The sequence below is a fragment of the Trichophyton benhamiae genome, assembly GCF_000151125.1.
Source record: "Trichophyton benhamiae CBS 112371 chromosome Unknown Abenha-G-c-312d04.f1, whole genome shotgun sequence".
Lineage (NCBI taxonomy): Eukaryota > Fungi > Ascomycota > Eurotiomycetes > Onygenales > Arthrodermataceae > Trichophyton > Trichophyton benhamiae.
Genome location: NW_003315104.1, coordinates 279261 through 304741, shown reverse-complemented (window position 1 = coordinate 304741; position 25481 = coordinate 279261). Strand labels below are relative to the sequence as shown.

General features: G+C 50.1%; 6 protein-coding genes across 6 annotated transcripts; 4 read left to right on the top strand and 2 right to left on the bottom strand.

Annotated features, from left to right (window-relative positions):
- Positions 1-45: 45 nt before the first annotated feature.
- On the bottom strand, positions 46-7603 carry ARB_07756 (uncharacterized protein; the record flags this gene model as incomplete). Its single annotated transcript, XM_003013990.1, has 5 exons — positions 46-1756; positions 1819-2816; positions 2888-3326; positions 3431-4621; positions 4686-7603. 5 exons carry the CDS (start codon positions 7601-7603, stop codon positions 46-48), a joined length of 7257 nt encoding a protein of 2418 aa, XP_003014036.1.
- A 396-nt stretch (positions 7604-7999) lies between these two features.
- Positions 8000-8173, top strand: ARB_07755 (uncharacterized protein; the record flags this gene model as incomplete). The annotated part of the gene is made up of 1 exon (XM_003013989.1): positions 8000-8173. One exon carries the CDS (start codon positions 8000-8002, stop codon positions 8171-8173), a length of 174 nt encoding a protein of 57 aa, XP_003014035.1.
- Positions 8174-9371: 1198 nt separating this feature from the next.
- Positions 9372-9515, bottom strand: ARB_07754 (uncharacterized protein; the record flags this gene model as incomplete). The annotated part of the gene is made up of 1 exon (XM_003013988.1): positions 9372-9515. One exon carries the CDS (start codon positions 9513-9515, stop codon positions 9372-9374), a length of 144 nt encoding a protein of 47 aa, XP_003014034.1.
- Positions 9516-14341: 4826 nt separating this feature from the next.
- Positions 14342-20292, top strand: ARB_07753 (sensor histidine kinase/response regulator, putative; the record flags this gene model as incomplete). The annotated part of the gene is made up of 3 exons (XM_003013987.1): positions 14342-19792; positions 19862-19975; positions 20032-20292. The coding sequence occupies 3 exons, from the start codon at positions 14342-14344 to the stop codon at positions 20290-20292; spliced, it is 5826 nt and encodes a 1941-aa protein (XP_003014033.1).
- Positions 20293-21504: 1212 nt separating this feature from the next.
- On the top strand, positions 21505-21702 carry ARB_07752 (uncharacterized protein; the record flags this gene model as incomplete). Its single annotated transcript, XM_003013986.1, has 1 exon — positions 21505-21702. One exon carries the CDS (start codon positions 21505-21507, stop codon positions 21700-21702), a length of 198 nt encoding a protein of 65 aa, XP_003014032.1.
- A 1386-nt stretch (positions 21703-23088) lies between these two features.
- On the top strand, positions 23089-23633 carry ARB_07751 (uncharacterized protein; the record flags this gene model as incomplete). Its single annotated transcript, XM_003013985.1, has 2 exons — positions 23089-23360; positions 23426-23633. The coding sequence occupies 2 exons, from the start codon at positions 23089-23091 to the stop codon at positions 23631-23633; spliced, it is 480 nt and encodes a 159-aa protein (XP_003014031.1).
- Positions 23634-25481: the final 1848 nt, after the last annotated feature.

Here is a 25481-nt window from a genome sequence, read left to right as displayed (position 1 = left end):
ACCCAGGGCATATTGTTGTCATTGATGGAGCGTTGAAGAGTCGAGCTAGTGGGTATCAGCGTTCAAGGTCGGCGTCTTGTCGACAGAGGGATCATTGCTCGGGGGCGTTGGCGTGGCATCGTCATCGTTAAGTTCTTCTACTCTCGACTCCTCCACAGGTTGACTCTTTTCCTCGGTGTTTTCCTCGGTGTTGTCCTCAGTGTTTCCCTCGGTGCTTCCCTCGGTGTATTCCTCAGGTATAGAATCACCATTTGGAGTATCTTCGCGCCTTTTGGTTGCCGCAACAATCGCAGCGTCTATTGTAGCTTTAGTCCGTTTCTCTTCAGCAATGAGTTCATCTATTGATGGAGCAGGCTGCGGGGGTTTAGGCGGAGTAGTAGCCTGTAATTCTATCAAACGAGAGGCAGCAGCCGATGACTTTGACCTCTTCGGCAGTGCCTTCGTCTGCGGTGCCAGGTACCGGTCCAGCATACCCTTTAGCACATCAGATCGCACAGGTTTGGCTAAGTAATTGTTCATGCCGGCGTCAATGCACTTTTCACGGTCTCCCTCAATGGCACTTGCTGTCATGGCGATGACCAGCACCTCGTTGACATTTGGGTCTGGATCTTCGCGGATCCTGCGTGTGGCATCGCACCCGTCGAGCACTGGCATTTGGACATCCATCAAAACAACATGGAAGGGCTTGCCATCCCTAGATCTCTGTCGAAGGGCCTCAACAGCTTGCTCACCATCACTATACACCTCACTCGACAGACCTAGGTGGTGGACGAAGCTCACAGCTATCTTTTGGTTAATTGGATTGTCTTCGGCAATGCAAATCCTGACATCGTCGCGGGGTATATGGGAAATATCCCGTAATCTGTGGGCATGTGGCTGCTTATGTCCCGGCTCCTGTGTCCATGGGGCCTTTGGAACTGCATCCTTGCCAGCCTTTTTGAAGACGAGCGTGAAGGTCACTGTAGTTCCTTCACCTTCCTTGGACTGTAGCCATATTCGTCCACCAAGAACGTCCTCGATGATAGCCTTGCAAATACTTAGCCCCAACCCACTACCACCATAAGATCTTGCAGTAGAGCTGTCAGCCTGAGAGAACGGTCTGAACAAGCGAACTAGTTGCTCCTCTGAAATACCAATTCCAGTGTCGGCAACTTTGCATGTTACCCGTATTTTCTCTGGAGTATCTTCTTCGACAATTGCTCGAACTGTCACTGACCCTGCTGGTGTGAACTTGTAGCTATTACTCAACAAGTTCATAAATATCTGGTGCAAACGAACGGGATCTCCCATGACAAGAAGGTCGGGATCGATGCTATCAAGGTCTTCAATCGTGTTCAGTCCCTTCTCTCGATGAGTATATCGAAGGGCCCGGACGACTTCAGCAATTGTCTGGCGAAGGTTTATCGGGACAATGGAAACCTTCATCTTTCCAGCCTCAAGTTTAGAAAAGTCCAAGATATCGTTAATCAATGTAAGTAGAGTGTCGGCACAAACACGTATTGATTCAACGTAAACATCTTGCTTAGGATCCAGCTTAGTAGCTTTAAGCAATTCCGATAATCCAATGACTCCAGTCATAGGTGTGCGTAAATCGTGCGAGATGTTTGCAAGGAAAATTGACTTAGCCTTTGCCGCATCTTCCTTGAGCTTAACGTTATGGTTGGCCTCAACTTCGGCAATTTTAGCTTTATGCTCCGCTTCCCGGGCTTGGACTAAGGCACGCTTTTGGGCTTCAACCATGGCAGCATTAGCAGCACTAGAGCAGAAGTTAGTTCATGTATTTCCGTGGCAAGACTGTACTAATATGATAAAACTTACCTCACTTTCCGCACCTCTTGGAAAAGGAAGGCATTTGCAAGCGAGATACCCATTTGGTTGCAAACAAGGCGCAACAATACCAGATTGCGTTGAGTAAAGGAATTCGGTTTTCCTTCGATATGTACCACTCCAAGGAACTTCTTTGCCTGAATAATCGGCAGAACAATTATTGACCGACCGTGGGGATGACGGGATGCGTAGGATTCGCTGAGATTTGTAAATCGGTCGTCTTCCAAGACGTTGTGCACCAAGACTGCCTCCCTGGTACGAAGAGTATAGTTGCTGATTTGCTGGGCCATTTTATCTTCCACTTCAGAGAAAGGCAGACCGTTTTCGTATGCAATAGGGTCGCTTTCGTTGTCTCCAGAGGCAGCAACACACCAACCCTGGGATTCGAATTCGGTGATCACAAGGGCAAGTTCCGAGCCGCTGCATGATTCCAATATAATGCCGACCATCTTCGTTAATAGCTTGTTGACCTCGAGTTCAGATGACATGATATGGCTGAATTCGATAATGGTAGACAGGTCGATTATATCCAGACCAACCCCAGTTATGTCAGAAGGGCCTTCGTTCCCTTGATTTTGTTCCAGCCATTTCTGATTATGGCCGCTCTCGAGAGAATTAAGGCCACGGTTTTCAGACGTAGACTCAGTAACGTTGGACTTTTGAACACCAAGAAGTGAGTCGATCGTTTGGCAGCCAACGTCGTTTGTTCTTGACACTGTGCCGATCCTCATCAGCCATTCGAATTTCTCAGTTAGCTGTCGTGCCTTTCTAGACGCTCCAATTCTATTCCACACAGAAATAGCTGGCTGCAGCATCATTTGCGCTGCACGTTTAGCCCCACGTCGAACAAGAAAATCAACTGCACAAGAAATGGTTAGCAATGAGCTTTTTTTATATGGTTGTACAGCATCATGCAGCGAGATTATCTTTACCTTGAAGTTCGTAAGCGATGGCCTCTTCAATTGGCCAGTTGTGGATTTGAGCATGATCTAACGCCTCCTGTGATTCCAAGTGGTTAGATTTGAACAATGCCGCTTAAAGGGGTAAGCTCGACACTTACCTCAAATGCTACCAATGCACCTTGGAAGTCTCTCTTCAGTTCAGACAGTAGACCTTTGACTAGTAACGACCACATTCCATAATTTGCATCACAGGCGTCCCGCATATAATCAATTTCTTCCTTGTATCGTTCAACCGTCTTAAGGTTTTCCTCTAAATCAGGTCTCAAAGGGTCTTCGAAATGCAGGGATAAAGTAGCCAACGAGAGATAAAAGTAAACCTGAGTGGCCAGTCTTGACGAAAAGATACCACGCAACTGACCGACCATCTCGGTACCCATTTCCACTATCCTTGAGTAGTGGCCAAACGCATACAGTGGAATGAGAATGATACTGCGGTATGTAACTAGAACATGGGGTTTGCCAGGGAAACGCTCCAAAACTTCCGCCTGCAATCTTTGATCGTCATGATATGCATCAGATAGGGCAAGTTCTGGTGAACTAGCCAGTGTTTTCCCTTGAAGTGCGCGTGCGGCTTGTCTGTTAAAGAATTAATACATGTACTGCGCCATAACTTAAGGATAGGTGGGGAATACTGCACTTACCGAGTCGCTACAATACCGAGCCCTCCACGAATATCATGAACCCAGTCATCGATCCCTTCAGTCGCATCATTGCAAAGATCTTCTATCTCCCCTAAGTCGTGGCCGAGAACAAGCCGAGTGATAACCATCGAGGATACATTGAGAAGGATGTAATAACGGTCACCAAGGAAGAACGCAGCCTCTGTTGACGTTTCCAGTAGGGGTAGAATCGCAGAAACTGGGTCCCGCATATGGTTAATGAAGAAATTATGAATGGTAATGCCACGCGCGATCGCTGCTGGGTCACTAGTAATGCGCAGAATCGACAATGCAGCGTCACTAAGCTTCAAGCCGAGTTGCATATCCTTAAATCGGCTCAATGCAATTGTCGATAACTGGCTGTACAAGTATACTACCTGCGCCATCGCCCCATACTCAAGATGTAGCCGCATCATTTCGACGGTAAGATGGAAGTACATCATAGGGTCAAGCCAGAGGCAAATGGATATGGCTTCGTTCAACACTGAGCCGGCCGCGATTAAGGCTCGGTCATTGCTAAGAGGTCGCGTTAACAGAGTATCGAAGTCAATCGTTTGAAGATACTTTGCAATTTTTCTGTATGCCTTGTCGCTTTCTTCCCACGTTGCTACGCGGTTGATTTTCACGCCGAGCTCCTCCAAGCAGGTGAATAGGTCACCAAGGGCAGAACATACGTCCCCTGAAACGGAATGAACTCGACTTCGCAACGTCCAAGCTCTGGCCTTACAGGGTGCTGTGCGTGCATTTTCAAAAACAGGCTTGAGAGCATTCAACGTTTCCTCTGTTTGACCCAAGGCAAGGTGCATTTCTGCGACTTGAATGTAAAGCTCCCTAGTCTCGTCGTAGTAGGCGTCTGGGGTATCTGGGGCCCAAGGGCTGTCCTGTAGAAGGAAGACACATAGTTGATAATGTTTAAGGGCCATTGCTTTGGCTCCCGACTTGTAGCTCGATAGCCCTGCCCTGTACAAAACATCACGATATGCAGTACGTATCGGGACCCTTTCCTTGATTAGCTTGGCAGAAAGACCAATGTGGCGAGATTTAAGGTGCATGGTCGCTTCGTTGTCAGGTAAATACTTCATCATAGTTTGCGTTATGATGAAATGCATTTTCTCCACATTATGGCACTGCCGCATAGAGGCCACTGCTTGGGCATAATGATCAGAAGAAAATCTATCTCGTATTAGCCGGTCAAATCCTTATCCCAAAACATAAAAATCAGAATGAATATACTCACCTGAACTCATCATCAGTTTCTCCAGGAATTATGATGTATGCCTGAAGTAGGAATTGAAGCCCAGCAACAATGTCACTACTGTTTTGTTTCCACTTGGTCTGAGCGGGACAAGTCACATCATCTTCTTCCTCGCCACCAACCTCAAACAGGAATTCTCCAGAAAGTAGCTTTTGCACAAGCGAGAATGAAAAGGTAGTGCCTAGCAACGCAGCCCATAGGACAATAGAACGTGCGGCAGAAGGCATTTCTTGCAATCGTTTGACAACGAAGTTGGTTCCAATGCCTTCGCCGTACCCAGGGACAACAAATTCCGAGAATACTCGATCAAGGTCGAACTCCCACGCAGCGTCTCTCCAGGAGTACCAGATGCAGTTCTTCCGATAACATGTTTCAAGAATCATGCGAATGTAAAAGGGGTTTCCACGGCTCTTCTCCTGAACGACAGCGGCTAGGGGGACCAGAGAGTTGTTTGAAGTTTGGTGCATTGTCGCGGCGACGAATTCAAGAATATCATCTTCGGTCAGAGGTTCCAGTACCACATTTGTAATACTTGATCCCTCGCCTGCGAAAATGGATTTCATGATAGGCGAGACAATGTCATCGGTGCGTCCAGTGAGGATGACCACGCATCTGACTTTGTTCTTTATGATCTCAAGCAATAGGCCGGCAGACTCATCGTCCACGAAGTGTGCATTGTCGATACATATGCAGATGACCTCGTATAAGGACATAACCCTCAGCACGTCGATCACGATTTCCACAAAGTTCATTCCTGAAGCGGACGGTCCCTGAATGAAATCTTGTGAGGTTTGGCCATGTCTGAGACTTGTAAATTCGGGGGCACTGACACTGAACGATTCTTCTATACCCTCCTTTAGGCCCTTTAGTGGGTGAAAGGATCTCTGGTGTACCGGTGGTTCGTAGTCGACATTATCTTGGAAGAGTAGCTGGTAGGGAAGGTCGAGGAATTGGTGGAGGGACGGCCAGATGGGCTGCAGGCTATTGCGGATGGAATTGTGGTATTCTGTCGAAATATCACGCTCAGAAAATATCTGTCGTAATAGGCTGGCTAGTGCTTTGAGGAAAGGATCAAACGGCAATTTAGACTGTCGGTCGACCTTTGCAACGGCAACGTAACCGAGTTTGCGTATTTCGGGTAGCAGACGCTGGAGCAGGTCTGATTTGCCCATTCCGGTTGGTCCAGACACCGTTATCACTTCACATCGACCACCATGTCTATATTTTGTATGTGCTGCTTTTCGCCGAGCTAGAGAGGTCGAGTCGAATGCGACGCTGGGGGAGTCACGATCGATAAATTCCCATGACATTCGCGAATCCGTAGGGCTTTTCATGCGGTTTGAAAGAAGCGTGGATTTACCGCTAGTAGTGCCATGATCACCACTGAACATCGAATCGTGGGAAGGCATCAAGCCATGAGAGGTCGAAGCGTGAGAAATCGAGTTAGGTCTGAATGCTGAAATAGGGGCTGCGTAGGAACCAGAATCACTGGAGGCATCAACTTCAACAGCATCTAGTCTGTCGCCCGAAATCGACGAAGCCGAGCTCCTTGCGTAGAGACTTGGCTTGTTAGGGGTGGTGGCAGCTTGCCGTCGCTTGCTGGCCTTGTTTATGACGCTCATAATCCGGTCGAATTCGACTTTCCTTCCAAACATGCCGGAAGGTAGCGTGAAGAAAGAGGAAACATCCCGCTGGGCTACCTGGAAGTCTCTCAGTGCCTCTGAGTTCCCATCGCCGAGCAGCTTGGAGATCTGCTGGAAATCCCATTTGACTGCTGAGATGGTATGATACCTCTCATTGATTTGTTTTTTGGTCATCTTTTGAATAACGGCGGAGCATGCATCAGGCATATCAAGGCGTAAGGTCGATATGGGAGATAGTTTCTTGCTCAGGACATTCTGCACTACTTCAACAAGGTCTTTTCCCTCGAAAGCGGGCTTCCGAGCTAGCATAATCCATAGTAGAATACCAAGAGCATATATATCTGTTCTGCTGTCAGGCTCTGTTGGTAATCTTCCGGTCTGTTCTGGCGCGATAAACTGTAGCTTGTTCCTGACGCCGATTTCCTTTGACAAGACGGCCCAACCGTCGCCTAGAGCATTGTCGAATGACCTAGGACCATTACCGGTATTCATCAGCCTAACGACCCTAGTTTCCTCGGAGAAGTGGAAAGCGTCACCACGTATTTCACCATGGATGGTCTTTAGACCATAATGCAGCAACTCGAGACACTCGCAAGCTCCAATGGCAAAATCAAAAAACGCCTGCAGTGAAACCTCTTCAATATCTGGATTGGTCGATGGCGGGACACTGCAATCCATTTGGAAGGAGTGCGGCCCACCCAGAATCAAGCGTCTTAGATAGTTAGGCGATACGTATTCATAAATCGTGACGAGGAGCAGCCCTCTGTCCTCTGGCTCGCGAGCAAGGTGTATGATATCGATGGGGCGAACGGTGTGCTTGCATTCTGGATCGGAGGTCTCAACGATCGTCCGCAAGATGTGAAACTCACGCTCAAGGCGGACAACATGGCCGGACACACGGGCTATGACGGGAAGCCATGGCCTCTCGACTTCTTCGCGTGGGGATGTGATCTCACTCCCAGCTTCACTGGGGGCCTTTCGCCACTGCGACGGAAAAAAGGACCTTGGCTCCAGCTCCGGCGAGTTATGCGACGATGCGGAGGCCTTGGAACGAGACGAGGAGGAGGCCGCGGTATGCGTCGAAATGCTTTCGGAGTCTGCGGAGTATTTGATTCCAGTGAACTGCCAGTGGTCGTAGGAGGACTGAAAAGGGGTGACGTTCTGGTCCCATGAGTATCCCGGAATCTGCGAAAGACGCTCTAGCAGACGCTCTGGAAGCGCATGGAGGTCCTCCCCCAGAATCCTGCTCTCCTCCATCTTTCCTTGTCCTCTTGATTTCTGTATTTATTATCCTTATTTTCTTATCTCTCTTGAATATCTTAATAACTTTTTCTTCTTATGTGGTTGCGGGGAGCGAAGACTTCCCCGAGGTCCCTGGAGGGCAAGCGGTGCAACAGAGCGGCGGCGGCGGCAACGACAGCGACAGCGAGAGGAGGGTCATGTCCGTGGTCAGAGGTCACCGATTACCGAAATCTCATGGTTGTCACTGGGAGAAGAGCGTATATATAGGGTGAATTTTTTATATATATTAACCTGAGAAATGTGGGGAGGAGGAGGAAGTTGGTCGTTGTTGAGTTGGGATGTTTTTATTTTTTTGCCTTGCGGTTGGTTGGCCGGCGACAAAAAGGGAAGAAGGCCAAAGGAAAGGCAATCATGTGCTTCCCGCTGGCTCTGGTAACTCAAAGAGCAGGAAAGGAAAAGGACGAAGAAGAAGCCAGAGTGCATGGAAAGGACCAGAAAGAAGCCCTTGTTGCTGTTCTCGCTTCAACTTCCAACTTGATTTCTTCGCTTTCTGTCTCAGCGATGACACCGGGGGATCGAGCCTAGGCCTATCAAAACCTCCAGCCACGAGTCCACTAACTAACTGCTGGGGTCACTGACGCAAGTCGCCTTGTGGCTCTCGCACCAGCGCTAGTCCAGCTAGTCAGACGCACCTCTTGCGGGAAGGTTTAGACGGTTGGACAAGGTCGAGGACAGGCAGCAGGCCTCGCTGTCTGGAGAGAAAACATCGGCAGCAGTGTCAGTTGATGTGGCTTTGCTGCTGAGGTGCCGGATGGCCCAGCGACGACAGGGCACACGACCAGGTCTGGCAGGCTGTCACTGGCTTGGTCGACAGCCCTTCAGTCTCGCTGAGCTGCCGCTGCTGCTGCTGCTGCTGCGGCTTAAAAGGCCTGGCTGAGCCCCCTTTTTTATGCGTTGAGCTAGCCAGAGCGCTCAGTAGCTAAGTCTGCAGGAGATGGTTTTTTATCAAGGTTAGCAGAGGGGGCCGGCTACGCATATGGTTTATGCGCCGAGCCTAGTTGTTCGAGAGGGCCTCTGAAGGCGAGTCTTTGGGTTGGTTGACACTCTGACTGACCTGGCTGGCGGACTTCGTTAGACTCTGTGCCGAAGATGGCGGATAGTTATGGGTTCGCCATACGATGCTGGTATGTGGTGCGCAGAGACAAAGATCACGAGTAGTTGGCCAACCTCGGTCAGGGGGATGTCCCTGGCATCTGCATGGCTTTCCATAGAAGGCTGCCAATGCATGAATAGGGAGAGTTAAAACGGGCTACGGCAGCTCTAAGGTTGGTTATCACAGGTCTTGTGGGCTTTGATATCAATATCAATGCAGACTCAGGGGGTGAAAGGGCCCCTGGCACTTGTATGACAACGAATAACTATTTGAGACGACCCCGCGGAATATTGACGGGCTGGAGGGGATCAGATAGAATCTTATACGGCAGTAATTCATTACGATCCTCTGATACCTTGGGGTGTACTCCGTATATTCCAGGGTATTAGTTGTTGGGTGACTATTCTTAACACATATAGCGTTCAAGTGCTCCGCGAACCGTCCCAGCTCCCTTTGAGATAACTAGAGTTCCCAAGAGAGCAGGGCTGGATACAGCAACTTCGTAAGGGAATCCATGGGACGAGATATGAGATTATACCTAGCTACATCGGCCCTGGCAGACGGACTGACTTCGCTGCAAACCAGTCCTGCACCAGCCTTTTTTCCCACCTTTTTTATCTTATATCTTTGTTATTTTTTTGTCACTAGTGAGCTCCGTACTCTGCCATCTTTCTCCTCCTTTTCTTCTGCTTCTCTCTCTCCCTTTCTCTCTTTATCTCTTTCTTCTATCAAAAAGCCCAACTTGCGATCCTTGCAGGCAGAAGGCGATGCCATTTTAGGAAGTCCATTACATGGTGCATCATATATTTCGACCAATAAAAAATAGTTTTACTAGTGTTTTAAATATAAAATTATCACTATTGGGTGTATAATATGTTATTAGACAGTTCACGGGAACTGATTGGATGATTAGTCTTTCATTTCCACACGTGACTGTGCATCCGGGCACCAATCAGACCGTTTTCCCTTCGTCAAAAGCGCCCCGCCTGCTCCAATTGGTCGAAGTTGCCTGGCTGCGAATCATGTTGGATCGACGGCCCAGAGATATCGAGACATGCAAACAAACAGAGATTTATTGTGGTTGAAAGCCGCCCTTCCCGATGCTCGTATGCACCTGGCCGAATTGCAGCACTTGGTTCCTCCCTTTCCGCCTCCCAGCTGACACACGGCGTGGTGAAGAACAACGATGTAATTCGTGATCAAGCGGATGGCAGCACAAGCTGGATGCATGAAAGCAATGAGGAACCAGCTTGTGAGACGCCTTCGGGATCCTCGCAGAAGATCATTATTCCTCAGATCTGGTGGTGACTTCATAAGTTTGAGAATATAGAAGTTACGATGCGGAGGCAAAACTTAACCAGGTTTTTTTTTTTTTTTCCGTGGTCAGGGGAGGAAGAAGCAAATGCCTCTCTTGATGACACCCCCCGGGGCCCGCAATGACGATAGTTATGGGTAGCCTTCGGGGCCATGGATTGAAACGGCAAGCTACCTAAAGCCAAAGCAGGGGCCCATGGTTCCCAAAAAAGGAGCCAAACACGATGTGTCCCTGATCGCAATCCATATGCATGCCATGGCATCGTGGGAATCGGTTGGATGCTACAATAAGTATCAAGACGAGGTATGGCGTATTGTTACTGGACATCGGTTAGCCGGGAGGTTAGCTCCTCCCGGCTACAGGTTTCGAGGGCCCCTCAGCTCACATTTTATCCATATCTCTATCTCTACCTATCATACTCTATGCTGGAGTCAATGCTGTATCTGTACGGAGTACTCTGTGCTCTCGTGCTGTGTCGTATAGTCGATGTGCATGGGCGAAGTTGATATATCGAAAGCCAATTCACGGATAACTAGCAGACTCCCCGGATGCCCAGTTTTCATTATCCATATTCCTATCCTTTCCGTTTGACACCAGGTATCTTGAACCACGCATGTATTTATAGACCTGTGCCCTGTATATCAATGTTAATCCAGGTATATCACTCCGGCCTCCCTAGCAGGGGTGTGTGTACCCGGACAAGAAACCTCTCGAAGACACTCGTTATTAGTCCGTCAATACAGCAAACAGTGAGACCAACAAAATAACAATAGTCATCTGTGCGTTTCCTTCAAGGCTATTTTGCACAGCGTCGCTCTACCCACCAGAGCACGACTCGTGGCTAGAAGAAGAAATTATCAAGCCTTCTCTGCCTTTCTTCTTACGAAATACCCGACAAGTCGACAAGGTCGTCTCGTTTGTTATTTCCATTGAACCTCGTTGCTGTCGACCAAGTGCTTTTGAGACAAGCCTCCCTTATTCTTTGTCTATGGTTTTCCATCATGATCTACCCCTGAGAACTGTGGTCTTGGAAGTATTCCGTTTAGGGTAAACGGACGACCCTATGATGTCAGAGGATGCAGGAGTCCTCTCTAAGGATGAAAGGGAACGAAAAGGAACGAACTAACGAGAGCTAACAATTTGTCACAAAAATCTCTTCTCAACAGTTTCCTGTCTGGCAGGTGTTAGGCCGTTGTTAGTGTGAGATCCAACCAACAACCTTAACTAGTTACCTACGAGACCGACCGCCCCGTCCGGCGCCGATAGCCTATTCCATTGATCCAACCTCGTCAGCAGAGCAATCAGCCGGCGTACTCCAAGGCTGTGTGGTCTGACCGATGACAGCGCCAGTGTTCCAGTAACCAAGACAGGCCAGCAAGTTACACGTCATACTTCCTAGGCGAGTGCTCAGCGTACTCTGTAACCCTACTCCGTGCTCCGTCCGAAGAGCACCGTGAGGGACTTGTGATGGCCTGAACCAGCACCACCAGTAGTAGTAACACCTCTGTCATCACCAAAAGCCACGTCCCAATGAATGATCTGATGTCTCCTCTTGTCAGTCCATGGTGCCGGGTAAGGCGCTAAAAACGTGTTCAGCGGATTCCTCGGGATGGGTTCCCATTTGCCCTGTCTGCACATGAACAAGACTGCATGTGGCCGACACAACAGGGAGGAGGAGTTGACGAAAGGTGCAGTGGTCGATATTTCTGACTGGTAGAGCAGGTAGAGAGCACAGGAGGTGCGAGGAGTGCAGACTATTGAAATCGATCAACACCCCCTTTTGCTGGGGATGAAGCAAGTGAAGGAAGATATGGTGATTAAGGGGGGGTGGGAAGAAGGCAGGAGAAGGATGGATGCATGCCTTATACGAGTACGCAACAGGCGCATGTATGTCAATGTTATGTTGCTTACATACTGCTAGGTACGGACGGAGAAGCATCGGCATCACCGTCATCGAACCGTCCCCATCCTATCGTCATCAGTATGGAGTTGCTCACCGTTATTTAAATTATCCCACACGGCTGAAAAGCCAAAAGGCAAAAATGCAAATCATTGCAAATCTCAGGCGCTACCCATATCTCATGGGTAACAGGCATTATCCTCAACGATTCGTATTCAGTGACCTCATGCCTTGTGCTCACCGCTCGACGGCCGCTTAATGTGAAGCGAAGGTCGTTGGTGCATATTAAACGATACCGCGATTAGATGAAAATATATATAAAAATAAATATATACTCCATATATATCATCATGCATGATCAGAAGCAACAATCTCGAGCAAGGGATAGAGTCGGCGATTAGCATTGGTGCTGCACTCCAGAATATGATCCCGGCCTGTTGAGCTCTAATTTGCTGCCACTCTGTTATGTCACTTTGCATGCTGATGGCTTATTGAAGCCGCCGATCTCAGCCTTATCTGAATTCTTCTTACTCATTTCCCCCAAGTGCAGGTGTGTGTGCCCTCTCTTTCTCGCAGGAAAATCGTTCCATGTTTGTGATTTTTCTCCGTGGACTAGTACGGGGTTTCCCTCTTCCTCCGTATGGATATAGTGTGATGCGTGTTGCATGCTGTTCTTGTAAGACGCCAACGGTTCACATATATGTATACTCAACACCTTTTTTTTTTTTTTAAACGGCGGCGGTGGATCCTACCCCCTTCACCTGCTCTTCTCTTTCCCCCTTGCTGTGGGTCGAATAATAAATGAAGGGTGTAAAGAAAGCCCGACGCAGATAAAATAACTAATCGACATCTGAGAATATCCGTCGTGGAAATCGAGAGATGGTCTGGTCGATAAATCAACATGAGGAGTCGTACAAGTCGAGGGATTGCACTGTCCCATCGTCTCTCAGTTACGTATATGGTGCAGCCGGTGCAACTTTAGGGTGGAAAAGAAAAGAAGCAACTACCGGAGAGATGTCTGACTGCCCAAGTGACGATGTCGAGCAGCCACTTAACGTACACTCTCTCCGTACTCCGTAACTATGTACTCCGTACCCCGTAGTTAGTTGTCTGCTTCCTTTTTCTTCCAATTATTTTTGGACGGCCGTTTGAAGTTCGAGCAACTATCGAACAACATCTCAAAGTAAATAATTGGATTGGTAGGACGAGGAAGTGTGAGAGAGGCTGCTGCCACGACTGGCCCAGCGGAGAGTGCGCCTGATAGGAAATTCTCTGTCTTTCCCCTTTTCTCTCGTCCCTGTGTCCCCCTCCCCCCCCATTATATGTCATATCGTTTTTTATTTTGCGTTCCGTCGTGTTCCTGTCCAGTCCTGGCCAATGCAAGGCTTTACCACATATGTACTGTGACGGGAAAAAAGTAATCAGCATATAGGCAGGGTCCCGGGGTGCGGTCTCTCTCTCTTTTTTTTTTTTTCCCCCCTAGTTATCAGGCTGCCCGTCTGTTTGTCCATCTGTCGCTCAGCTGGCGAACCTCTCTGTCGGAATCCGAGTCTGTAACGGCGCAGGGGATGAAAGGGCGACTAGGAGAAGCTTTGGCGTCTGTCCCAAACACTCCAAGTACTCCATCCTGCTAGTCCCAGTGGTTAGTTGGTATTATTATTAGTTCGTTGAACCCAGCAGATGGCAGGTTTTGTTTGTAACCGGGGGGTAGGGGGGGAAATTGTATGGGGGCAGCGCGATGACGTAGCTAGTCGAAGCAAGAATAGAAGAAAAGAGAGTAGAGACCCGCCAAGGGACCAGGGGGAAGAAGAAGAAAAAGAAGAACGGAGAGGAAGAAGAGCAAAAAGTACGGGATCTCTTCCTAGCGCAGCTGTTGGCTGTTGGATTGCTCGCCGTAGTCGACCTCGTTTGCTGACTGACTGACTGACCCGTGAAGATTTTCGTCGCTGTTTTTCCTTTTTCACTTACTTTCTTGAAGTCGAGTTAAAGACGGCGAAGATACTGCCGAAAGCGGAAGACTCCAACACTCAACCTCGACCTCACCTCCTCGACGTCGCTGAAGAAGACACAAATCCGACATCCATCCACGATAGCGCCAGCGCCGACGGCAGCGAGCTCTTGTCAGCCAGCTTTCTTTTCTTTTGGCTGTCGTCTGCGTCTTCCTGATCCCCGAGAGATGCATGGCTTGCTTCTGCCCCTACCCGCCTGTCGCTCGCCTGTAAAGTCGTCGTTGTAAGCCTCTTCTCCGCCTCCCAAGAGCCACCTCCGCCGCCGCCAACGGGGGGGTGAAGCAGCCAGACAGGACACGACAGCGAGATAGACAGAGATAGACAGCCAGGCCAGACAGAGGACGACTTCACTGGCCAGCGAGGGAGGCATGTCAGCATGCGGACTCCGCCGTTACCTTCGCCTGTTGGACCTCTCGCTTCTATGACTTCTCCCGGCCAGCACCAGCACCACCAGCGCCGCCGTCTCTCTTGCTCGCAGCCAGAGGACAGCCTCAACCTCTGCCAGCAGGACTACCAGCAGGAAGGACTTCCGCAGAGCCAGCAGTACCAGTACCAGGAGAGCCAGGGCTCATCAATTCTCGTTTCTGACCTGACGCAGCCGGCACCGCGTCCGAGTCGTGATACCAACACCACCCCCAGACCTTTCTCGCGCCATTCCGAGTTTGCTACTTGCGGAAACACTATCAGAAACAACAGCAATGATGCGACAGCACCAGATCTCGACTTGACAGACGCTGGACTTCATCAATCGTCTCAGAATAGCAAGAAGTCAAGCGGCTCCGTTCTTGAAGAGCTGCGGAAACGCATGGGTGAGACCATCATGAATCAACAGCAGCAGCAGCAACAGCAGCAGCAGCAGAAGGCGGCACAGTACTACTATGCCCAGGAATCTGTTTCTACCGACTCTGGATTCACTGACTCGGATACCAACATGACACCAAACACATCCGATGAAAAGGTTACTCAATCATCCCAGCCGTCGGTCCCCAGGTCTCCATCCTCGCGATCAATGCGGCCATCGAGCCTGCCACAACGGTCACTAGTAACTCCTCTGTCGCCGTTTGACACTCATTCAGCCAAAACCAATGCCGAAAAGGACGGTCATCTGGCGTCTTCGGCAGCCTTGAATTTGAATACAAACGCTGCCAATGCTGCGACCTCGAATGGACTGGGATTCCACGGCCAGCAGCACCAGCCTCATTCTCCATTTCCTCACTCCCCTCGAGGGACAAAACCAAAGCGGCGGTCTATCAGACACCCTTACACAGCGGACACCCTCAAGAGAATGAACGAGATGCCAGCTGCCTCGATAACAGCTGCTCCTGCAGACTTCTTACCTCCTGGCACCGCACCGATCGCCGACAGCTCTCCCTACCCGACCCCAAATCTCTATGATATCACTCTTTCTTTGAATGCCGACCCTGGCCTTGATGGGTGGTGGTCCAATGTGGTACCGATTCTGAAGACTCACTATGGCGCTGAAAGGCTCACTCTTGCGGTTCCAGGCGACGCTACTGATCTAGAGAATGTCCCATGGCTGCAGAAGGCTACATATAGTATATATGGGAACGAATCCACGCCATTCCTCTCGTCGCCACAGCCTCTCCCCAAGGCTGAATGTGAAAAGCCCTCCTCTAAGGCCCGCTTCAGCGAAGCTACCAAAGAGGACGGCAATACCTTCAAATATACAAAATCTGTCACTGGTAGTCGTCGTCCAAAGCTGATGGGTCGTCATTCGTTTGCTGGTCATGCTTCTTACCCTTCAGAGAAATGGAACGAAGATGCATCAGGCGGTCCTACGCCGTTAAAGGGTCGCCATTCACGACGAAAAAGTTCCAGTGGGGAGTTTAGAAAACCGCGTAAGCACATGCGCGAGGATGAAATCATGGCTGATGTATGTGATTTCAACACTGTCCCGTTGAGTGGGACCTTTCAACAACTGCACCAGCACCGGAACCAGTCCCGTGGACCCAGCGGCGAGTTACTCGGGGCCGCGTCTGGACCTGGTTCAAGGCCTGCGTCCGGGCCACCGAGCCCAACTGCTGTTGTCTTTTCTACTCCTAGAGCATTGGAAGTTGAGCCTGAGCCATTGATTAAGCGGACAGGTGTGGTGAAACTTTTTGGCCGCACAACTCCCGTTGCATTGACGAGAGAATACGCTGATGATCCCATGCAAGATGTCTCGTCTGATAGCAATGCAGCGATTCACAAGCACAAGGACATCATCCAGCGTACCCCACGCTCGGAGACACCAGGAGCACCGCTGAAAGGACCCATGCCATCCCATCGATCCACTCCGTTGTCTCTTAGCCTAGCTTCGGCCCAAGAACGCAGGGGTATTCCAAAATCCACACTCATGGGCCACGAATACCAGCCGATTCCCTTTGACCCTTCACCTCCAGCCCAAAAGTACGAAGAATATGAACAGACTCCGCCTTCTCCTTGGTCACAGTCGCCTGCTCCATCTCCCGCTCCTCTCCTAAAACCGGACGTCAATCCCTTCTTTGCAGAAACATATAATGAGGTGAACGAAGATGCATTCGCCTCGAGTCCACCGCCGCACGATTATTCAGAAACGGCACCCCTGGAGGCCATTGGTATCGATCGCGCAAAGAGTGTCATCCACATTCCCCTAATCCATTCTTCCTCGTCACGACAGGGAAGGTCGGATACGCTCCGCTTTCCTGTTGCTGTCATATCCCTCCTAGCTCCCATAATCCCATATCCAACCAATCTCCGAAACTCTCTAGCACTACTGCTTCCTCATCTTACGACCTCATTTTGCCTTGCGCAGCAGTACAGCCAGCTAGAAAAACAAAGCACGAGCCCTACTGTCGAGCGATATGGTCACCTCTTGGGTCTCGGCGGTACCTTTTCAGACGCTAACAGTGAGCTTGAGCTCATTAATGGTCTATCGGGGCATGTAAACTATGCAAGCCCCTTGACTCAATTGGGTGGTGGTGACGCTACTGGTGAGGGATATTTTCGAGCTAAGAGCCCGTCTTCGACTGAAAACAATAACTGCAATAGCACTGCGGCTGCAGCGTCCGCAATGGCCAATAACAGTGTTCAAGGGACACCAACCGAAGGACTGGCTATTGCAATCCCTCCATCACAACAAAAGGCTGCATACGATGAATTAACTTCAAGGGACCCGGGATTAGTGCATACCCCTTCGATTGCCGAAGCTCCGACAAAAGCAAGTCAGAATACTCCACAGATGCTCGCCGAATTTTCACGTCATTCGTCAACAGGCTCCTTCACCGCTCAATGGCATCGTGAGGTCTCCTCGCGCCCCTTCCCAGACACAGTTGCGCAGCTGATGCTCAACTCGATACCCTTACACCTCTTCCTTGCAAAGCCACATACCGGCGAGGTTATTTGGACCAATGCAAAGTTTGATGCGTATCGGCGAAGCCAGCCTATGGAACCGCGAGTTCGGGACCCTTGGCAGAACGTTCATCCTAGTGAATATGAAAAGGTACTTAAGCATTGGACAAAAGCGTTGCGTACTGGATCGCAGTTTACAGAGCGCGTGCGCGTGAAACGCTTCAATGATGAATCTGAATACCGTTGGTTTATCTTCCGGGCAAATCCGCTCATATCAGGGGCGGGTGAGCTTCTGTATTGGATCGGCTCATTTCTGGATGTTCATGAACAACATGTCGCTGAGCGCAAGGCGGCGCAGGAGCGAGAAATGTTCGCGACCGATGTCAAATACAGAGCTCTCGCCAATTCAATTCCTCAGGTTGTCTTCGAGGCCGCAGAGTATAGTGGGTTGATCTCAGTAAATGAGCAATGGGAACTATACACAGGCCAGTCCCTTGATGAAGCAATGACTTTGGGCTTTGCAAAGTATATTCATCGCGATGATCTGGAGAAATGTGGCATCTTATCGCCTCCGCAGGTTATTCCAGAGTCGAATGATATACCTGAGTTTGCCCGTATAATGTCTAATGGAAACCTCGCTGAAACGCTGAAGGAAGCCGAGAGGTGTCGAAGGAATTCAACACAGGCGTCACCCTCGTCTTCATCTGCAGAGCAGCAGCAATATGATAATCCACTCAGAGTGTTTGGTAAAGGCGTAACGCCTGCATTGCAGGAACTCGTGCGACGAGAAATCGTTACAATCCAACGCGATGAGAACGGTCGAGATTCCTATACGACTGAAATCAGATTTAGGTCCCGAAAAGGAGATTTCCGATGGCACCTCGTGCGGTTGGTCAAGGTTGAGACACCCGACTTTGGCAGCGGTGAAGCGTCGTGGTATGGTACATGTACAGATATCAACGATCGCAAGTTATTGGAGCGTGAGCTCAATACTGCCCTGCAGAAGTTGAATAGGGAGATGGAGTCTAAGACGAAATTCTTCAGCAACATGTCTCATGAGATTAGGACGCCGCTTAATGGGATTTTAGGCACAATTCCGTTCGTACTTGATACCTTACTTGACAATGACCAGAGAAGAATGCTGGATACGATCCAGAACAGCTCAACGAATCTTCGTGAGCTGGTGGATAACATCCTTGACGTGTCGAAGGTGGAAGCAGGGAAGATGAATATTGTCAGGCAGTGGTTCCATGTCCGATCGGTACTGGAAGACGCCATAGACACCATTAGCTCCAGGGCGATCGACAAGGGTCTGGAACTAAACTATTTGGTTGACACCGATGTCCCTTCGACCGTGCTGGGAGATCGGTTCCGTATCCGTCAGATCTTGATCAACCTCATGGGTAATGCGGTCAAGTTCACTACCCAAGGCGAGATTTGCACGCGATGTTCGATCCTCGTCGATCCCAACGTTAACACGAAACCATCTGAGATCCTGCTTAATTTCGAAGTCGTGGACACTGGTAAAGGTTTCAATTCGACAGATGCAGAGCGCCTGATGCAACGGTTCAGCCAGATTGAAACGAACGGGTCGCAACAGCATGCTGGTAGCGGTTTAGGCTTGTTCTTGTCAAAGCAGCTTGTAGAGATGCATGGCGGGCGGTTGACACCTACTAGCAAAGAAGGGCGGGGAGCCAAGTTCTCATTCTATGTGATGGCCGGGGCGCCACCCCAGTCACCTTCGGAGGAGATTGTCGAGCCCCCCACGCCTGGTCAAGTGATGGAGATCCAAGACGATGACCACCTGTCACGGCCTCCTACCGCCCCAGTATCGACGGGAGAAGAAAAGCAGCTGCCCATTGCCAAACCAAAATCTGAATATTATGTTTCGACTGCGGCTCCGCCAGCACTCTGTTCGCCAATTAAATCGATGGAGGTTGCCACTATATACAAAGCGTACAACACAGTGTTAATCTGTCCGTTTGACTATGCTCGAGAAGCAATCAAGCAGCATATCGAGCAAGTTGTACCGTATGGCGTGCAATCCAAGATGACCTGCCTGCTGGATATGGAAGATTGGAGGGAGTTAAGACTGAACAAAAATGATCCTCTGACGCACCTAGTTCTTGGTCTCCCAGAAGCCCCTGAGGTGACCGAGATCATGTCCAGTTTTCTTAAAACCGATCCTGACGGCCCTCCTAGTCCGACACTAGTGATAATAGCAGATATCTACCTCAAGCGCAACATCACTGCCGTATACAAGGAACTCTTAGCAGCCGGGAAGAGTGTGTTTATTGTACCCAAGCCCGTCAAGCCAAGCGCGTTTTCCTTGATATTCGATCCCAGGAGCGAGCGCGAGCTGAGCAAAGATCGAAACCAAGATATGGCACGTGAGGTTAACAACAGCTTCAAAAATATGTCCAAGATTGTCAAAGAGGTCATTGGCAATAAGGGGTATAGAGTTTTGCTTGTTGAAGATGACGAGACGAATCGGACGGTATGTACTAACATTCTTATCTTACCTTTATGCCGTGATGGCGCTAGTGCTAACGTTAAAATAACCTAGGTCATGCTAAAATACCTGGATAAAGTCAAGCTTGTCTCTGAAACTGCCGGGAATGGCCAAGAGTGCGTCGACATGGTCTTCTCCAAAGAACCGGGCTATTACTCGCTGATAATTGTATGCATTATCCCGCCTTCCATCCTATAAAGTGTCTGAATCTAACATGTCGGCAGTGCGATATTCAAATGCCTGTTAAAAACGGGTATGAGACCTGCAAGGAGATCCGATCCTGGGAGAATCACAACCACTTCCCCCAGATCCCCATTATGGCGCTCTCCGCCAATGCGATGATAGACCAGATCGACGATGCCGCCCACGCTGGCTTCAACGACTACGTCACGAAGCCGATCAAACACAACGAGCTCGGTAAGATGATGATGGAGCTGCTCGACCCCAGCACTCCGCGTGTCCTTCTCAAGGATCGCAAACCTTAAAGTCCGCCTCAACAGCGCCTCCCTGCCCTCCTTTCCCACTTTTTCTTTCTGTCATTTTGTTTATCTTTTTTTAAAGTATTCAATGCTTGTTTTCACCGTTCTTTGGCCCATTCTGCGCGAGGGCAACAAAAAAAAAAACCAATCCGGGCTTTCTAATGGGACTCTTTAATGGCCTTTCCTTTTTTACGTTTCTTTTTTTTATCTTTATTTTCCCCCACGTTATCCATGCATTACTTACATATTTGACTTCCTTCGGGTTCTTCTGCTATGCTTCTTCTCGTTCTCCGTCCTCTTCCTCCCTAAACTGCTATCCCTCTTCTACGTCCTGCGTCCTTCATGCTGTCCTCTCTGGCCTCACGCTTGTTCTGGCTTTCAATCGGTGCATGGGTTAAATAGGAGGAATTTACGAACCGGTGGCTAGTTCTGCTTTTGTTTTATTTTTATTTTTTTTGTCTCCTTTCGCTTCAACTATTATATATATGATCCTTTTTTTCATCTCCTTGTGCTGTTTTCTTTTTTTTTTTTTTATTCTTGCTTTCCTTCATATCTTTTTACTGTTATTATTCTCCTGTTCAAAATCATGGACGCAAAATGGAGTAGAAGAGAAATATCGGGACTAAATTATGACGACTATTAGCTAGTATTACTTCCAAGGACCTTCTGTATGACTTCTTCTTGCTCTCCTGTATATCTCTCTACTTGACAGCTCTGTATATGATCGATTACGCCGACTCTGGGGCTTCTCTCTCTATAGCCTTGTCTACCCCTGATTCTTTGCTTCCTTTTCGACCCCTGCATCAGGTTATTAGCTGGTATCCCTCCTGCGCGCATGCATATGCATAGCATAGATGTCCTGGATATATATATATATATATACTGTGGAATTGAGTGTCTAGTCGAGGGACAGGATATAGAACCAGTCGTTTATACTCTATCATTTTGTCTCTGAGTCCAGGGGTTCCTGGCCACCATGATCGACTCCAGCCAGGTAATCTCCACCAGACAAGCGGCTCGCTGGTTACTTCAACTCCCTGAAACGAGTCCTTCTGCTTTTCTAACTAACTAGCTAATCTCCAGCGCAGGATGGCCTTCGTCTGGGTAACTAAACCTTGACGTCGATACAACCGCCATCGGACCAACTCCCTGGTAGTTACATCAGTGACATCTTGACTAGACGGCGACTTGGTTACGGCCGGCTGTTAGAATGAGAGGATGATCATGGTTCCTTTGAATCTGGACTTCTCGTCTTCCTTCGTCTTCGTCGTCTTCGTCGTCTTCGTCGTCTACTCCGTCTTCATCGCCCACTTCGTCCACTTCCTCGACCTGGTCTGCTCGTCTGGCCGCAAGTTTCAATGCGAGCAGCGACGGTCAGGCAGCAGCAGCTCGTCCCGTTTCAATGGCAGCCAATGACAGATGCAACTGGCAGCTAGTTCCATGCAGCCCGCCAGACCGTTGAGACGTGGAGGTGAAGGCCCTTGACAGCTCGTAGCACTTTGATATATCAGGTCACTGCCGCCTGTCCCCCGACGATTGACCCAGCTTATCTAGTTCTCTGGCTACCCGACTGTCTTCTTGACGACCTGACGGCCCTGACTGGCTGCCTGCTGGCCCTGCTGCGTCCTTTATATCGACCTCTGCCGCCGCCCGAGAAAAAGGCCGCAGTATCAAATCAACGGCCTTTGAACACAGTCACATCTACATCATAATAACCACTTGATAATATTAACTAAAAAATTCCAATAACTAGTTGGCTAGTATTATAACTGTCTAGCTAACGAGCTAACTAACTAGCAGCTAAGAAAAAGGAACCATCGATCGATCGACCGCATCCTCGTCTCTGGTCTGCCTGCGCCCAAGTTACTTGACTAAACAGACGAGACAGACGAGGACCAACCCTACGCCCAACGGCCAACGCCCGATGAACGACCGATCCGCAGCACTGATGGAGGGTGTCGCCGGCCGCTGAGAGGACTGCAGGGGGACTGGCTCTCTGGCCGCTCGCCGCCGGATCCCAGCCCAGGCCTCGCTGCTGGCCGTCAATTCGCATCCCGTTTTTACACTTTTGTTACCGTGTGTGCTGCCAGTTCCTCAACTCGACTTTTGCAACCCCCCCAGCTCTAGCGCCTGTCTCTGGCGAATCCGCGAGCAGCTGGGCATGGCCTCCGCGGGGGGCGAGGCGGGGTTCAGCCAGCGCCAGCAGCGAATCGGCGGACGGAGGCAGGGAGGCCAGAGGCAGCGGGCGAGAAGGGGGTGAAGGGATCGGGAAGGGATCAGGACTGGGACGCTGGAGACGGACGGGCCGGGGGGGGGGGGGGGGGTCGACCACAGGGAAAAGGGGGGCGCTGTACTTTTTTCTCGTTTCTTTTCTTTTTCCGTTGCTCCCTCGTCTTCTCCCTTGTTCCTCCGATGACGACGAAGGGACGAGACGAAGGGCCGCAAGGGCAGAAGGGGGCGCCGGCGGGAGTCGCAGCGCAGCCGGGGGGAGGGAGCCAGCGGGACTATCCCCCTTCGGGCAGGCCAGGAGGGCCTCGAGGGGTATAAAAGGGGCCTCCTCGTCCTCGTCTGGTCCTCCTCCTCCTTCTTCCTTATTTTCTCGACCATCGTCTTGCCCGTCTGCATTGCCCTGCCTAGCATTGACTGCCGTCTTGCCTCCTGTCCTGCTGCATACATACTCCTACGTCTTCATACTAGCACAGTAGCCTTGCATTGCATACACTGCTGCCCCTGATACCCAGTAGCTATACCCTCCTGCCTCTGCATCCTTACTGTCCTCGCCATCAAAACACTGCTGTCACAATGGAGACTGCCATGCGAGCCCACAATGCCTCCTTTCCCATCAACATGCCGTCCAAGGCCCCCCAGAGCGCCAGCTACTACCCCGTCTCCCGCATTGCCGGCTCTCCCCCTGAGGTTTCAGATGTCAGCACCACCACCGGCAGCGCCAGCGGCGAATACGACTCCTCGGCCGGCTACTCGGGCGTCGACGTTATCGACACCCTCAACGACCGCATGAGCAACGTCTTCGATCCCTCCCGTCTCGACCAGGGCATCGCTAAGCAGACCCAGCTGTACGTCTCTTCGTCCCCCTTTTTCTTTTAACCCCTTCTGTTCTTTTCTTTCTTTTCTTTCCTAGCATTCTTACTAGCGAGTGCTTGTTTCATGATCGTGTTCTGACTCTCTGCAGCTCCGGCCAGCTCAACGCTAAACAGCGCGAGCTCCTCGAACTCCAGGCGCTCATGCAACGCCGCGTCAAGGGCGCCAGAGCAAACTTCGCAGAGGGCATCAAGGCCGCAAAGGAGACCAAGGCCGACCTCGAGTGGACCCAAAAACGGGTCGGGTGAGTTTCCTCCCTGCAGTCGCTTTTTTTCAGCCTCTGCACCCGCTTCAACCCCATTTTCTGCTGCATTTACACCCCTCTACACACTGCCATTCCTGGTAACCATGTCGGTTTCCGCCCCGCTCCGCCCCTGCTCTGTTTTCTCCGCCCCGCCGTCCTTGGCAATTTTGCAGGTGGCCGCTTTTTTTTCCCCCTTCGCAAAACCGCCCTTATATCAGCGATTGGAATTTTCTGCTAATACGTGAATCTGCAGTGCCATGAAGGCAAAGGCTGAATCGGCGCTTCCAAAGGAATACCGCTCTGCATCAAGCAAATACGCTTATCCTGAGGACTACTAATCTTCACCCCCTGGATATCGATATCCCGTCCACTTTTAACGACCCTGCAAAGCTAACGACTTTCTTTTCTTTTTTTGATGAATTCCCCCAGGCACAGGAGTACCGGTTTCCTTGCTTTTTCTTCAGTTTTTCCCTGCTTCTAAAAAAAAAAAAACAATTGGGAGGCAGAATGTTCCGTTTGGCTGGATTTTTGCGCTGCTTTTTTTTTGGACCCCGGGTTATGGATGTCTCAGCCCCTCTTCCCCCCCCACGCTGATCTATTTTAATATTTCGTCATCTTTTTTTATTCACGGGTACAGAGTGGGAGGATATATTCTGCTGTTAATGGCTTTTTTTATGTTCATACAAAATTGGTGTGATCAGAATTCGACCGATTTATACCTGCTTACCCCCCCCCCCCCCCCCCCCTTTTTTTTCCGCACACTTCGTCTGATACATCACATTTCCCGCAACACCACCACCAGCGCTGACCCAGCGACGACGATACCAAGCTACTATGCCACAACCAGCTCGATACTGCCCGCCAGAAACAGAAAATCCACCGCACAATGTCTGGGCCAGCCAGCACATCCCCGCAAACCGCCCTCCAACCTCCCGCCCACACCCCTGGCCCGTAGCGTCCCGCCGTCAGCCCTTTCCGCCCGGGGTTTCCGCCCCCCGCCCCGCTGCAGCTAGCGGGACCAAGCGTACCGCTGCACCCCCTGCCTGCCCCCCCTTACGTTCAGGGTGCTGGACCAGGGGGGAGGGGCGCAAGGGAACCTGCATATCGGGAACTCTTAAAAGACGATTCCACCTATCAACGGCCCTTATTAGCGCGTGCCGGGCCCATGGATCCCTTCTAGACTTGTAATTTATGTACGCCTGTATGCCGTAGTACTGATCCGCCGTATATGGTCCCCTCGGGTGCTGCTTGCTCAGCTGTGTGGCGTAGAACCGGCAAGTGACCTATTTGATCCTCCCACAGTAACAGTAAGCGTAATACTGATACGTCTGCCGTAGCTGGCCCCGTGAGAGAGGCTGTTATACTAGTTTATGCTCTTTTTATGCCCTGTAATACGAATAATACCCTTTCCGACGGGGTCCCGTGGATGGTGTTGTTTGTGGGTGTGGGTGGGTATATATCCTCGGGTCTGATCTTGCTGAGGTGTAACATCGCACATAAGATAACTATAAAGGAGGCCCTTTCTGCCTGTTAACGTCTACTCTACTGCTGCTTGCTACCTTTAAAGGTACGTACTATGTCTGTCCGCTGCTCTGGTGTGGTGTGGTGGGTGTGGTGGGTGTGGTGGGTGTGGGTGGTGTACGCCCCCTGACCTGGAGAGATATCACTTCTTTTATTGAGCTGGTCTGCTTGCATGCTACCTCTCCTTTTTTTTTTTTTTTTACCTATCATCCTTATTTTTTTCTACCTCCTCTTTTCCCCTTCTTGTTTCAGATGTACATACATCACAGTAGTTGCTGCGACTGAGAATTTTTGTTGCACCTTTTTTCATTCCAATTCATTTTCTTTTCCC